Source organism: Corapipo altera, unplaced genomic scaffold, assembly GCF_003945725.1.
Source record: "Corapipo altera isolate COAL_440 unplaced genomic scaffold, ASM394572v1 22, whole genome shotgun sequence".
Lineage (NCBI taxonomy): Eukaryota > Metazoa > Chordata > Aves > Passeriformes > Pipridae > Corapipo > Corapipo altera.
Window position 1 is genome coordinate 1,481,479 of NW_020884886.1, and position 14,384 is coordinate 1,495,862.

The 14,384-nt window shown below is 44.4% G+C and overlaps 1 protein-coding gene across 1 annotated transcript in view; it reads right to left on the minus strand.

Annotated features, from left to right (window-relative positions):
* Positions 1 to 14,384, minus strand: part of CPZ (carboxypeptidase Z) — a 38,333-nt gene extending 23,949 nt beyond the window's left edge. Inside the window, exons 1-2 of the mRNA XM_027642891.1 lie at positions 14,215 to 14,384; positions 1,502 to 1,525 (exon numbers count right to left, since the gene is read on the minus strand). Coding sequence (XP_027498692.1) covers positions 1,502 to 1,525; positions 14,215 to 14,302 — 112 coding nt within the window. The 5' untranslated portion in view covers positions 14,303 to 14,384. The remainder of the gene's footprint in view (positions 1 to 1,501; positions 1,526 to 14,214) is intronic.

The following is a 14,384-nucleotide window of genomic DNA, read 5'->3' on the forward strand; positions in this document are numbered from 1 at the left end:
CCTTGGTGCTGACAGGATGCTTTAAGGTCTCCCTGGGGCCTTCTCTTCTCTAGGATGAACAACCCCAACTGTCTTAGCCTATTTTCATAGGAGAGGTGCTCCAGGTCTCTTGTGGCTCCTCCTCTGGACTTGCTCTGACAGATTCATGTCCTTTTTGTTTTAAGAGCACCGGAGTTGAATGTAGGACTTTAGGCAGGGTCTCACAAGAGCTGAGTACAGTATCAGAATCACCTCCCTTGACCTGCATTTTATGTAGCCCAGGATACTTTTGGCTTTCTGGACTGCAAGTGCACATTGCTTGGTCATGTTGAGCTTCCCATCGACCACCACCCCCAAGTCCTTCTCAGGATTTCTCTCAATCCATTCTCCACTCAGCCTGCATTTGGCTTGGGATTGCCCTGACCCAGGTGCAGGATTTTGCTGTTGTTCTTGTTCAACTTCATGAGGTTTGCTCAGACCTGCCTCTCAAGCCTGTCAAGGTCCCTCTGGATGGCATCCCTTCTCTCCAGTGTGTGGACCTCACCACACAGTTTGATGTCATTGGCAAACTTGCTGTGGGTGCACTCCATCCCACTGCCCATGTCGTCAACAAAGGTATTAAACAACACCAGTCCCAGTACCAACCCCTGAGGAAAATCACTCATCACTGCACTCCACCTGAACATCAAGCCATTGACTGCACCTCTGAGTGTGAACATCCATCCAATTCCTTATCCACTGAGTGGTACACCCATGAAATCCGTGTCTCTCCAATTTAATTTCCAATTAAATCTTAATTGATTTAAATTATGAATACAATTTGAGTTTTTTAAACTCCTAAGAGAGAAAAAAACTCTGTTGAGGTGTAAATTTGCTGTTGTCTAACATGAGAAAAACTCAGATTCCTGAAAGAAAGTGTATTTGTGATATCACTCTCTTCCCTGTCCTTCCTTTATCATATGGATTCACTGATGAGGTGTGAGATCATATAGATTTTTTTTTTTAGTGAGGAATGTACCAGTAAGATATCTCTCTTCTCTCCTTGGGCCCACAAAATTTGTAGAGTTTAATATCTCTGAAACTGCAGGCCCTCTGTGAAGTTTGATTGAAATTGCCCAAAAGGATCAAAAGTTATTCTGGGACTTAACTCACAGACAAGCAGACCCATAAAAGTGATTACTTTTTAAGAAATCATGTTAGGAGGTCTTGAGAAGGCTAAGTGCTGGTAATACCTTCAGCCAACTCAGAGGTGAAAAGGGAGTAATAGAAAGACATCTCTTCATAATATTACTGGCTATTATAGTAACTGGTCTATATTTGAGCCTCCTTCTCTTGATAATGGCTCTGATTGGTAACAAATGCCATTGTCACAGCAGCAAAATCCTACATTGCATGAAAAAGTACATTTCTCTTGTAACAAGACCTACCAGAGCACCAATATTAGAACACTTGCAAAGAAATAATGAAGAAATACTTAAGGTTTTGAGCTTCTCCATGAAGAGCGAGCAAAGACACATCATACCTTTCCGTACTGTTTGGCATTGACCTGCAAATAAAGAGGAAAAGAAAAGTCATTACAGGGCAGGTGTACATAGTACCTCCCTAGTGCTAGGAATTGTCCAGTCTGGTATCCCCACAGAGGCTGCTGAAGCTCTGTATCCTGAGGTCCAGACATACCAGGGACAAGCACATATTCCCAGCAGGCATGTATTACATGTATACACAAAGAGAAAATGCAGCACAGGCAAACACAAAGCATCATCCTGTTCCCCTTTCTGGTTAAACAGGAGGAAAGACCATTGATGAAAAAGAAGTACAGGTGTATCCCTCCAGTTGCTCAGCACAAACACACTGGAATCTGAGTAACTAGGCTGTTTCCCAGTAGCTGGCCCCTGGATACACTGACCTACTGGTTGCCTCATGTGCTGACACACACATTAGTCTCTCTGGTAGCTGGTCCAAACCAAGGGTCTCACTGTTAGCCAAGCCCCAGACACTTTGGTCTTCCTAACAGCTGGCTTGGACCTCCTGATTCCTCAGGTATCCAGTGAGACCCTCTGGTCTTGTCAGTATCTAGTCCAGGATTACAGACCCTCAAATATCCATCTCCCATATATTTTGTCCTGTCCACTGCTAGTCCAGCTTGGTGTTTGCTAGCAATGGCACACACTGACAAACACACACAAGACACCCACATTCTGATCCCTCCAACTGCTGAGCCCTGGACACACAAGCCCCACCGACCCATTGTCTCACACCAGTTGCTGGCATGAGGAACCTCATACACCACCATCCACATGCACAAAAAGCAATACCCACACCCAGGCAAAGAGTTGGAAATGGAGTTTAATAAGAAAAGACTGCAGGGATCAGGTACAGGGCATGGCAGGCAAATCCACTGACCAGCCAGTCCTTGATCCACTTTAAAAAGGGAGGACTTGACAACGTATCTGAAATGTGGTTTCGTAAGAAATCAGGCCTATGCTTGACAAAGGTGTTTAGCCCAGCCCTGACAACTGGCCAATATTTCTAGAAATGCCTAAAAACTGTAACTTCGGTGCCTAGGAAATTTCACTAATCAAAATGTAGGTCCTTATCAATCTGTTTAGTCTAAAACTCCATAGGATTCCTTCCATACATAACAAGGTGTCTTATTGATCTCCACTAAAAAATCTGTTGGTCCTAAATGATGTTGTCTGTGACTTTCTTGTAAAGCAATTCAGCCTTTGGTAGATATGAGGGGACTTTGTTTCTTCCCCATCTTACTTCATCCTATCTCTAGCAACTGCATTTTATCATCCTTTAATAACATCTTAAAACTAATTATTTCCCTACCCAAAAGCTTACTCTTCTAATGGCTAGAAATTGCCTTTTAATTTCCTGTTTGAAAGTATTTGTGGCCAGTTTATGTCCATGTGGTGTTGTGCCAGCATTGTCCTTCAGCTTAAATAGCTCTCTGTGTTCCCTGGTGCATTCCTTCACCCCCTGCTTGCAAAGAGCAATCAGATCTCCTCAGCTTTCTGTTTACTGGGTCAAATAAATGAAGCTCTCTTGATTCTGAAGGAACATAGTTTGATGACTCAGGAGAGGCCTCTTTTTCTCCCAATAACCAATGATTTTATGTTGTCCTTCTCCAATACTGGCAACTAAAGAAAAATATTGCTACCAAGGTACTGGAGTTGTTTTCACCAGTACCTCGTAGGAGCTAAGCCAGTAACTGCAAGTTTTATCAACACCAACAGGTTCACTTTCCTTATGATGTACTGGGAATCTAGTTCTGCTGCTATTTCTCCTAGTTGTCACTGGGGGGACAGGCATCTAGCTTCTTGTTCATCTTTGAATAAGGTATTTGTCCTCATAAGACCAAATTCATTATGTTTTCTTTTTTTGCTGCTAAAGAGAGCTTAAACTTCTACTCCTGGCATATTTGTTTAACTGTAATCATCTGCATATGTGTTGCTAATGAGCTGATCGCTCTTTAGCCAAAATAAAGTCATTGTAATGAGAACCAAATTAACCCTGGGGTTTTATCTTGGAGGGGGACATTGAATTGGAAATGAGGCTGGTTCTATATTATGACTTGTAATTGAGCCACATTACCTCATAAAATAAATGAGGCATCAGAACTAGCAGAAACAGTGCACCTCCAACATCAACAAGTTCTGGTAAGCAGTAAGCTGGAAAAAATTATATCCATACATACTGCTTTCCTGGCTCAGTACATTATGCTAATTGCATTAAATAATACCTGGTTCATCAACAGTACCTTCCGTTATAGGATTTCAGTGTTTCCCCTAGCTAGGCACAATCCCCTCTGTGAGTTAGTTATTAAGGTCAAGACATTTCTAAAAAAGCTTCATCTCAGCCAGATACTGCATGTAGTGTAACATCTGGGGATAATCAAGGAATAGCATTTTGTATAACACTATCTGGGAAAGAGTGATCTCTTGTTAGTAAGAGCTCCAGCAATTAATCCTGCTGATAAAATTGGATGTCACTACCTCCTGAATCTGGATAGTCTTATATCCTAACGCCATCACACCCACGTTTCAGAAGCCTTGGACACAAGTCTGGAGCCAGCCAAATGTTCCATACAGAGGGGAAAACATGGTGTGGATGGGACTGGCTTGAGTTCAGCCACGTCCCAACAAGCAAAGTGACGCTATCTCTGTTTATCACCTGTGTCATTAGCAACAAATCCCCTTCATTACTTTGAAGGGTGGATGAGAAATATTCAACACCTTTTTTTTTTCTCTCCTGAGCAGAAAATGAATGTACTGTAGCTATTATTTTAGACTAGAGGGTCATGTGTGTTGAACACAGCTCTTCATGGGGCATTTGGGGAGTATGAATGGTCTTTCTACATCTGCTCACATTTCCTCAAAGGTAAGAGGCATTTTGCCCTCTGCCAGCTCTGGGACCAAGCTACAAATGTCCCTTTTGTTTCTATCTCTGACATGCAATGATCAAATAACAAAACTGAGGCGTACACAATCTCCCTGACCTCCTTTGCTGTACAGGAGTGTTATAGCCATCAGTGTGGCACAAGCCCATTCTCAATGCTGTCTCAGGATTCTGCTTATTCAGCTGGAGCAAAAAGGTGTTCTGGGAACACGCTGGAACAAGCAGAGGAAACCGAAGAGGAAATGCAGCAGGCGGGGTCTGGACAAGGTGCTGCTGCTTGTCCCTGCTCCAGCTCTCTGAGCAGCAGCAGACTTGCTCCATTTAGCAGATGCCTCTTTCTGCCCAGCTGGCCAGAAGGAAGGCATCGGGGAGCAATGGAGGGCTGATGGAAGAGACGTGAAATTTTGCTAAGTCATAGCTATCCTGGGTTCACCAGAGGACTGGATCCTTTTGTGAGCAGGAGGTGTTAACACAGGAGAGGTAAAAGCAGCTCTGGTTTCATACTATCTGCTACCTGGCTTCTACACTTGCACGTTTTAACCATTCTTACAGAGGGAGAGGCAATCCATTAAACAACATGGCTATTACTCATTAACAAAGATGCTGACTGAAGAGGATAAATCTATTTTTTAGATGAGGAACCCAAATCCATATAAATCTTTTCCATGGCAACTGAAGTTATTCATCTCAGTATGTGATAAGCAGGGGTGAATCTGCAACATCCCCTGCTTAGTGGATAAAGCTTTTCCACTGCTTGTGACCCAGGATGCCCCTTACAAAATCAGTTATCAATATTTACTCATTCACTGGTAAAACTGACTCCTTGCTCCTGGGTCCTACACCTAGATCTAAACCTAGATCTAAGTCTAAAATTAGATCTAAGCCTCACACTTTTGCAGCATATTGTGCTGTTTTCTCTCTATGCAACTTTTTCTGCTGTCAAAGGCCAGCTCTGCCCAAACTGTACTACCTCTCCCCATCATGGAAGCTATCATATGATCCATACATCAGACACAGCTCTGTCTTGTAAACATGCAGTAGTGAAATAGCTTGAGATTTCAGGTTATCAGGAGCCAATGTACATAAAAGCAAGAGAGAAAAGGTCTGGTTTATACCAAACCTTGCTTTATAGCCAGTCTTAAACATGTATGTGTGCTGATGTGGTGTTTGGACTTTCCCAATGTTTTCTAATGCCAATGCTTACATATGTTTTGGAGTGTGAAGTTCTACAAGGGCCAAAGATAATTCTCTAGTATGTGTGCTTATATAAATAAGTGTGAATACACGTAGCTGGGCCAGAACCTGCCTGCCTGCCTGCCTGGAGAGCCAGTGGCAGGAAACTCTCCAAGGCCAGCTCCCAAGCTGCAACTGTACTCTCTGTTCCTGCAGCCCTGCACCCACAGTCCTAGGTCTCTGCACACAGAAGTCACCAGCAAATCCCCATCCCCACCCATTATAGCTCATTTTCTCTAAGCTCTGGCAATACCAGAAGAGTTCAGCCACTCCTTTTCTCATTTTCATAAGAGAAATGACAGGTGATGACATACAAAGAGTTCCTGGTTCACTTGGCAGGCTTCAGTTACTGCTTCTTCTGTGCATGAAAGAGTCTAAACCTCTTCCATTTTTTGGGCAGAGGCTCCCCTGATCTCAAAGGAAGACAGTGTCGCCCACTCTCAAAGTCACATCCATGGATAGGCTGGTACAGAGACACCTTTTTCTTCCTGACCCAGAACAACCTTTTCAATTTTTAATGTTTATTTTTGTACTCTATCTATTCCATCAGAGCTACAAAAGTCCTTTCAGTAGTACAGTTTCTATTTAAGATTATGGATAAAATAACTTATTGAAGAGGAGAAAAGCCATTTCAAGCTTTCTGAGCCCTCTCTATATTATACGCTTATGGTTTCAATTTGCAAAGGCAAGCTTGAAAATCTACAATGCAGCACATACATATTTTACTGCCAAGCTTACATTTTTTCCCTTGATGATTCAGCACTGAAGGAAGCAAGCTGCTGTGATTAACCCTAACCCAGACAATGGAGCTCAACAGCTACTTCCAGTACCATGGCCTGGTCACTTGCCATTTCAAGAGCAAAGGCAACAGGAGACTCGGGCAATTGATGATATGGAATAAGCCCAAAGGCCACTCTTAAATCTAAAATATCTAAATCATTCAGTGAGGCAAATTGGTAGGGGGTGTGCAGGTCTTTATAACATAAATTATCTCATCTTATTTGATCCGCGCAGTCCAGCACACCCCCTACCAGCTTTCTGGGCTTCTTACAATACTTTTCTTAAACTGGAAGACATATGTATTCATTTTAGTCTGTTTATAGCAAAAACCTCCATTTTTCCACACAAAGCATTTCAGTTCCTTGTTATATTAGTATTTATTATTATTATATTATATTGCTGTTCTACATGGCTCATTGAGTCAGTCTTTCAATGATAATCTGCCTTGTAACACTAAAAGAGACAAAACTTAATATCAGTAGTAAGATGCAGATGCTGTTTCTACGATTTTGCAAAACACTGGAACAGCACCTTCAAATGGGAAAGCACAGCCTGCTTCAGGAGCCAGCTCCCAGCTACAGTATGAGGACAAGAACAGGACAAGATCCATTATATAACTGTAAAATGGACCAGAATCATGAGGAGGAGGGTGAAGGAGTAGTGAATATGTGAGAGGACTAGTGGCAGAGGACTGAGAGAGATGAGTAGCTTGGACAGGGGGAAAACGGCCAAACAGAAAGCCCAAAAAAGAAAGCAGCTACACATCTAAGGCATACATGCAAGGGCAGAATTGGAGAAGATCCACAACCACAGAAAAGGAATTCCAGGAAAACTGGAGAAGAGTGCTTGCAAAAAGCAGCCACGTGGTTAACTCAATTTTCTGGATACATCAAAGTTTTTGTGAGTAGAGGACTGAAATCCTGTCATTAATCTTCCACTCTGGCAATTGCAGCAACTGCCTGGAGGAGTGATGTGTTTGCAACAGGCAGAAGCAGCAAGCAGGAACAACATACAGCCCTGCTTTAGCCCTGCTCCCTCACATGAAGAAGCCTGAAAGCACCTGAAAGAGATTAATGCCTCATCTGCTTTTACTTTGCAGAGCAAGATCACAGCAGGGAGGCTCAGGCCAGTATTTGTTACTAATCACACTTCTTTCTAACCCACCTGCTGCCTGGCATTCAGTTAAACACCCATTCTTATTGAATTACTGAAGGTGTTCCTACAGCAATGACACTGCAATCAGCTTTTTCTGGGCTGTTTCTCCCATAGAACTGCTCTGGGGCCAGTGAGAAGGTGCTGAAGTTTTTCCATGGATAATGGGAGCTCACAACCTGCAGGTGACAGGTCCAAATCTGTGCAAATGCATACCAAGACTTGTCATATGGCAAGGGCACAAAGACAGCCTCAGTGGGGGCCAGCAATTCCCCCTTGTTTCTAGTTGCTCGATGCAACTCAGACATATCTGCAGTGATAGGCACCTACAAGAACAGATGAAGAATATTCTGTCTGCCTGTCTGTCCCCATCACCTGCCTTGGTGCCTCTGGTGACCAGACCCCCTCCCCGTGTCACCTCAGCTGTGTATCTGGCTGGTAAGAGCTGCTCCAGGGAGTCCTTCAGGAGCTGACAATCCTGAACAGAAACATAATTCTCAAAACAAAATATATTAAATGCCCTTTCCTGGCCTCAGTTGAGATCTTTTCCAAGTTGGGAGGGAAAAATTACCCATTGGGAAAACAAAATGCAACAGAGACAATGACAACAAAACAACAAAATGTGTTGCCAAATTGGCTGAAGGCTTACTGAGCTGCATGTGTGGCTAGGCTGCTGCTGAACAAGCATTTCCTGTGTACCAGGATGATCTGGAGACATATGGAGATCATCCCTCAGTGTCTGGTCAGTGAAGGAGGGAGAAATCAGCTCAGATGTGGGGGATAATGCTGTTTAAACAACAGCTATGATGAGAAGGTGCAATAGGTCAGGAAATCTCTACAGCTATCATCTAAAGGATCAAATTTTTTGCCAGGGTGCCTGGAGAAGGATGAAAACAGTTATTAACCTGTTAATGTGGAGCTGGGAGCTGGGATGCCTCCACAGATGTACCTTGTGATCACACACTCTTTATAGCACAGTTCCCACTGTCTATGGATGTAGTATTCTCCACATGCGTTGGTCAACAACAGTCAGAAACTTTCCTTTTAGTAAGGCCAACTCTGCTGAATGCCATGGGACAAAGGATTATGTCTGAAAAAACTGAGGAGTTTATCTGTTCTACTACAACCTTTCCAAAACATTTGCCAAAATATCATTCCATCCTCTTTAAACAGTCTATGCAGCCCCCTAGAACAACTCTGTCTATTCTTTAGTTTAGATGTATGAAAATTATTGTAATTAACATCACATTTGATTCTCCTGTGAGTTTTAACCAAATGTGGTGGTTTTATGTTACAAAAGATTAACAGTTAATTCAACAACCTTGACTTAAATCTGCCTCTTAATCTCACATTGTCTCCTAGACAAAGGTGTCCTGTTATAACCCTGTAAAACTCGGGTGTTTTATAGGGAGTTACAAATCAATTGAGGTACAGCAGGATAAATTAAGGGATCGAAATTTCGTTTTTATTTCTACAGTAGGCAGAGCGACCCTAAGTCCCTAAAATTCATTAATCTGTGACAGCTGCATCAAAATGGGAGAGTGATTGTGTCCAAACAAGATTCAGCAGTCATAAAAACCCAGCAAAGAGACCAAGACATGGCCCACCAGCCTCAAACACTATGCTCACAACATGATAGGTGACTTCTGCCTGGTACCTCCATGCTCAGCCCTATCTCAAGCAATAATACCTGTGACATTTATCCAACATTTGCTCCAGGCTTGAGAAGGGAATGGCTCTCACATGATGTCAGCAGGGACCATGGTATCTATCAGCCAGCCAACATCCTCAAACACTGTGACTGTGTGAAGGGAAAGGCAATGCCCATAAATATTACAGGGGATCAAAAATTAGTATTAGGGTCTTGCTAAAAGCCTAGCTGTTCCTTAGGGCAGTGGGGTTTTGTTGAAGTTTTGACTTCTATGTGTTCGCACCCCCATGATCTATAGATATCTCAACAAGTATCCTGAAAAAACTTTACCTTCAGACTAAAATCATGCATAAACCATTTCAGCAGTAAAAGGATATATCTGTGTATTATATTTTCAATATAAACTTACTTTTCCCACATAAGTGGCTGTTTCTGAGCCCATTTCCCATGTTAAATGTAACTGAAGGTCAGTGTTGCTAAAATAATAATTTGTAGAATACTAGAGCCAGTGGCGGGAATCCAGAGCAGCTCACATGATTCAGTGATGACAACCGGCTTTACGAGAGCTGGAATTTCTCATCTTGTGAGTGAGCATGATGTCAATGCTAGTTCTGCATTTTTGTGTTTTGGCAAGACTTGGACACATCCATCTTGGGTCCAGCAGGCAAGATTCCTAGGGCTTGGGCTTTCCCACATGTGGCAGCACAGTCCTGTGGTCGTGCTCCATGTGAGCACCTGCCTGTGCCAGCCACAGCAGGATGAGGAACCCAGCTGGCACCACTGGACTGGGGCAGAGAGCAGACCCCAGCCCACTGCAGGTCATTCAGTGTAATCACACACACGTGAAGAACAGCACCTGGAGTGGCTCTGTCTGCGTGTGTGTGCACAGGTACAAGTTTCACCAGGAAACTGATGTAAGAAATATCCACAGCAAGTGAACAAGTATGCTCAGGTCCCATGAAGCTGGGGCCAGTGCGAAGATCATGAAGGGAAATAGCTTTTCCCTTTTCACTTAGCAAAAAACATGGCACATTGTGGAGTTGGGAACTGCAGAGAAGAGTGGAAAGGTATTGTATATTAAGTGGAAACATTTATATTGGAAGCTACTTTTTCTGACAGTCTGACTTCCCAGAAGACAATCAGTCTTACTCAATGCCATGGTTTAGAGAGGAGTCAGTGTCACAGAATCTGTTCCGGGCTCCAGAAAAAATACCATACCAGTCCCCTGCCTCCTGCCCTGGTGGTTTTTGTCACTCCTCATCTCTCTTCCTTTTACCTCCCCACTCCCTCCCATCTCCAGTGGTTAAAGTCAGAGACCCCCAGGATGGGGCAATGTCTGACTCAGGACTAGAACAAGCCAAAATAATGGGAAACACCAAGGTACTTTCGAGAGGAGGAGACCCAAAAGTGGCGGGTGGGCCAAGAAGGGTAATTCCAGGAGCAGCACTCAAGCTGCTCTCCTACCTCCACAGCTTCAGGTCAAACAGCTCCAGCCCTCTGGACTCCTGCCTGGAGAACAGGACGCTCGAGGGGGGGGAGCTTATCACTCTCTACAACTACCTGAAAGGAGGTTGTAACAAGGTAAGATAACTCTCCGCTCAGATAACAAGTAAAAGGACAAGAGGAAATGGCCTCAAGTTGTGCCAGGGGAGGTTTAGGTTGGATATCAGGAAAAATTTCTTCACAGAAAAGGTTTTCAAGCATTGGAACAGGCTGCCCACAGGGAAAGGATTGATCGTCATCCCTGGAGGTATTTAAAACACCTGTAGATGTGGTACTTAGGGACATGGTTAAGTGCTGAACACAGTCGTGCTGGGCTAATGGTTGAACTCGACGATCTCAGAGGTCTTTTCCAGCCGTAACTATTCCATGATTCTGTCCTCTGCCAGGCTGTGCCATGTGCCCGAAACACCCTTGAAATGCTCGGGCAAGGATCGGGAGCGTGGCGAAAGGCTCGGACATCCCTGCTGCGTTTAACCCCAGCCCAGCTCCGGTGCCTGCCCGGAGCCTGTACGAGCCGAGGAGCCCACACGGTGGCACCACAGACGGCGGCGCGGCCCCGGACGGTGGCGGAGGCGCTTCCCGGGGCCAGAGGCCACCCGGGGCCACCAGGGGCCCGCTGACACCCGGCCCTTGGGGAGGTCCCAGGCCACGGCGAACCTCGGACGTTGCCTCCCCGCGCACCCTGTAAGCCCTGGGGGCTCCCACTGGAGCACCGGTGTGCCCCTGCCCCAGAACTCCACAATAAAGCTCTACCTGAATACAACTGATCAGGAAAGGAAAGGCTTTATTGGCATTATTAAAGGTTTTATCGCTGTTGTGCCCCATCTCTGGAAGCATTCAAGGCCAAGCTGGATGCGTCTTGGAACAACCTGGTCTAGTGGAAGGTGACCCCGCCCCTGCAAGGGGGTTGGAACTAGATGACCTTTAAGGTCCTTTCCTACCCAAACCATTCTATGATTCTATTATTCTGTGATGCTATTCAGCCTTAGCCTGACCCTGGTGTCATTGCAACTGCAGAGTTGGCCCCAGCTGCAGGGAAAGTCACCCATTTGAAGGCAAGTGACTTCAGCCTGCTTCTCCGTGGATTTGGGTTTCATTGTCAGTTATGATAAAGTACTTCATTTAACTAATTACCACAGGAATATATCAGTCAGCAGCAGAGACACATATGACTTGGATAAAAGAGGAACCTGTGTTACCAGCTCCCTCTGCCAAAGGTTGACCGCCTCTTGGGGGAAACACGCTAAGCTGTGCTTTTCTCACCCAAACTGTAGGCTAAGAGGCCAGTTAAACTCATCAGGGTCTGGAAGTGCTGCCTCTCAAGGGGACAGTGTAGCATCCTATTGCTGGAGTAGACAGTGGCTTACTGACTCCCCAGGGATACAGCACACAGCTAAGGAGAAGGGATTTGCCCTCTCTTGGTGCCACAGTTCCCAACTGCTGCTCAAAAAGCTCCACACACGGTGTATGATGTCTCGGTGTATTATGTCTATATCATATTGTAGAGCTGGATTATAAGTACTCATTTCCTTATTTTTCTAAAAAGAAGAGCAAAAAGCATTTTGAAAGGATTTTGGTATTGTAAATCATGTTTCACTTTGGCTTCTTATTAAAAAAAAGGCAAAATGAGTCACTGCAGAACAAATATCACTGAGAAGACCAGGCAGCCTGAAGAAAGCAGCTCCAGCCTCTCTGGGAGTCAGACAGCAGAACTGGTTCCTGCTCTCCTCTCCTACAAGAGCAGCTCCAGGCTGGTCTCCTCTTGCAGGGCACTGCAGGTCTGACCACTGAGATGCATCAAGACCTACGCAAGGAATCCTAAAATGGGAGAAAATCCCACTGCTACAGCTGAAGACATAACCTACTGCCCTGACCACGGAGAGGAGACCCCTACCAGGTCTGTTTGTGAACATTGCCGCAGTGCCCTTTCTTTTCATGTGGCCTGACATGACCTTACCCCCCTTTTGGAAAAGGAAGACCCTTGAGAAGTCTGGCAGGTCTCTGAATGTCCAAGCTGCTACTTTACTGTCTGATTCAACAGTCCTCCAGTGTGAAGTGTATCCCACTCTCATGTGGCACACAATGTGATGATGTTGACAGCTCCCTTTCCCTACCTTTACCCATCCCTCTAGCACCATATTCAGCTGTCCAGTCCCACCAGATCCAAGGTATTTTTCCACTGCTTGCCCTTCTGCAAGCCCTCCCCTAAAGACAGCGCAGTTGCCAACACACACAAAACACTCTACCACAGCAGAGTTACCCTTCAATGATCCATAAATTTGTGGCTGCTAGGATTAATATCCCATGGCAAAACTGATCAGTTGGAACTGGAGTAGAATCATACCTCACAGAGAAAGTGCATGCTGCAAACCACATTGCCTCTTCCTGTAACTGGCTGTAAATAGTCTACAACACTTCTCTTTGTGCAGCTTTGTCCAAAAATAAAATCTCTTTAGGCTGTGGTAGACCTTGATGTCCATGGGAACAGCACTCTCAAATTATATGCAGTACATGGCACATGGACTGCATTGTGTAGCAGTTCAATGCTAGTGACAGTCTTTGGCTTATATTTAAGCACTGAAATATAGATGAATTTCTTTGGGAAATTAAGGTCAGTTTCAGGTTAACCTATATCTTCCTGTAATACCATAAAATAAATATTTTTCTGACTCATTTTAAGTTTAGATTCTCTGAAAATAGTTTTTCTGGAATAGACCTTGTCACTACACTGAAATTCATGCCTCCATCATGTACACATAAATGACATTTTAATTAAATACACTTGATAAAAACCACAGATGTTTAAAAGACACTTAACATTTTTTACTAGTCCATAGTTACTGAATCAAAAGCTTTCAATCAATTTAGCAGCATATTCCTATTTAACCTTTATTCTAAAGGGTAAATTTACTTTTCCAGCCAATCAACTCGTACAAATTCCATATTGCTTATAGCAAGTTAAAACACACCCTTACAGCTGTCAGATCCTAATAAATCTCATATTTTGGACTTGAAATAAGTGACCTAAAGCTAAACGTAAGGAAAAGCTTTTTTTCTTAAGCCAAAAAGCAAACAGAAGGTCAAAAGTTCACCTTCTCTTGATCCGATTACCACATTCCTAGAAGGCAAGGCCAAAGATGAGGCAAATCTTCTGCATTTCCCATGAGAGTGAGGGGGGTCCTAACAGTTGGGAAGTCCATAAAGTAACAGAAAGACACATCTACAGACAACCCTAAAGACAGTAATGGGGAATCATTATGTTCCCTTGCATCACAGCCTTGTTTTTCTGTTGCAGAGTCACACATCTCCTGCCTTCCCATCCACACTTCCCAAGCACAACCCCAGTTTCATCACTAGCAGTGTGCAGGTTTTCAAAAAGCTGATCCCCCTTGTCTGTAAAGGAGAGTGACAACTCCTCTCTCCCTCTCCTTGAAGCTGGAACCCTTTACTCTGCTCATCTCCAGGAGAAGGAAGAAGAGAAGAAGGGGGACTCTTGGGGTGATAAGCCTTACCTAGGGTCTCCTGGCCGGTTTCACAGTGGGGAGCTGGCTTGGTGGCCCTAAGCAGCGCGGCGAGGAGGAACAGGAGCCTCAGAACCATGCTGGAGCCCCTTAGGCAAGCAGCACAGTGATGTGGCACTCACTGCCCGATGGAGTGACTCCTCGCTTGGAGCCTCAGCGCG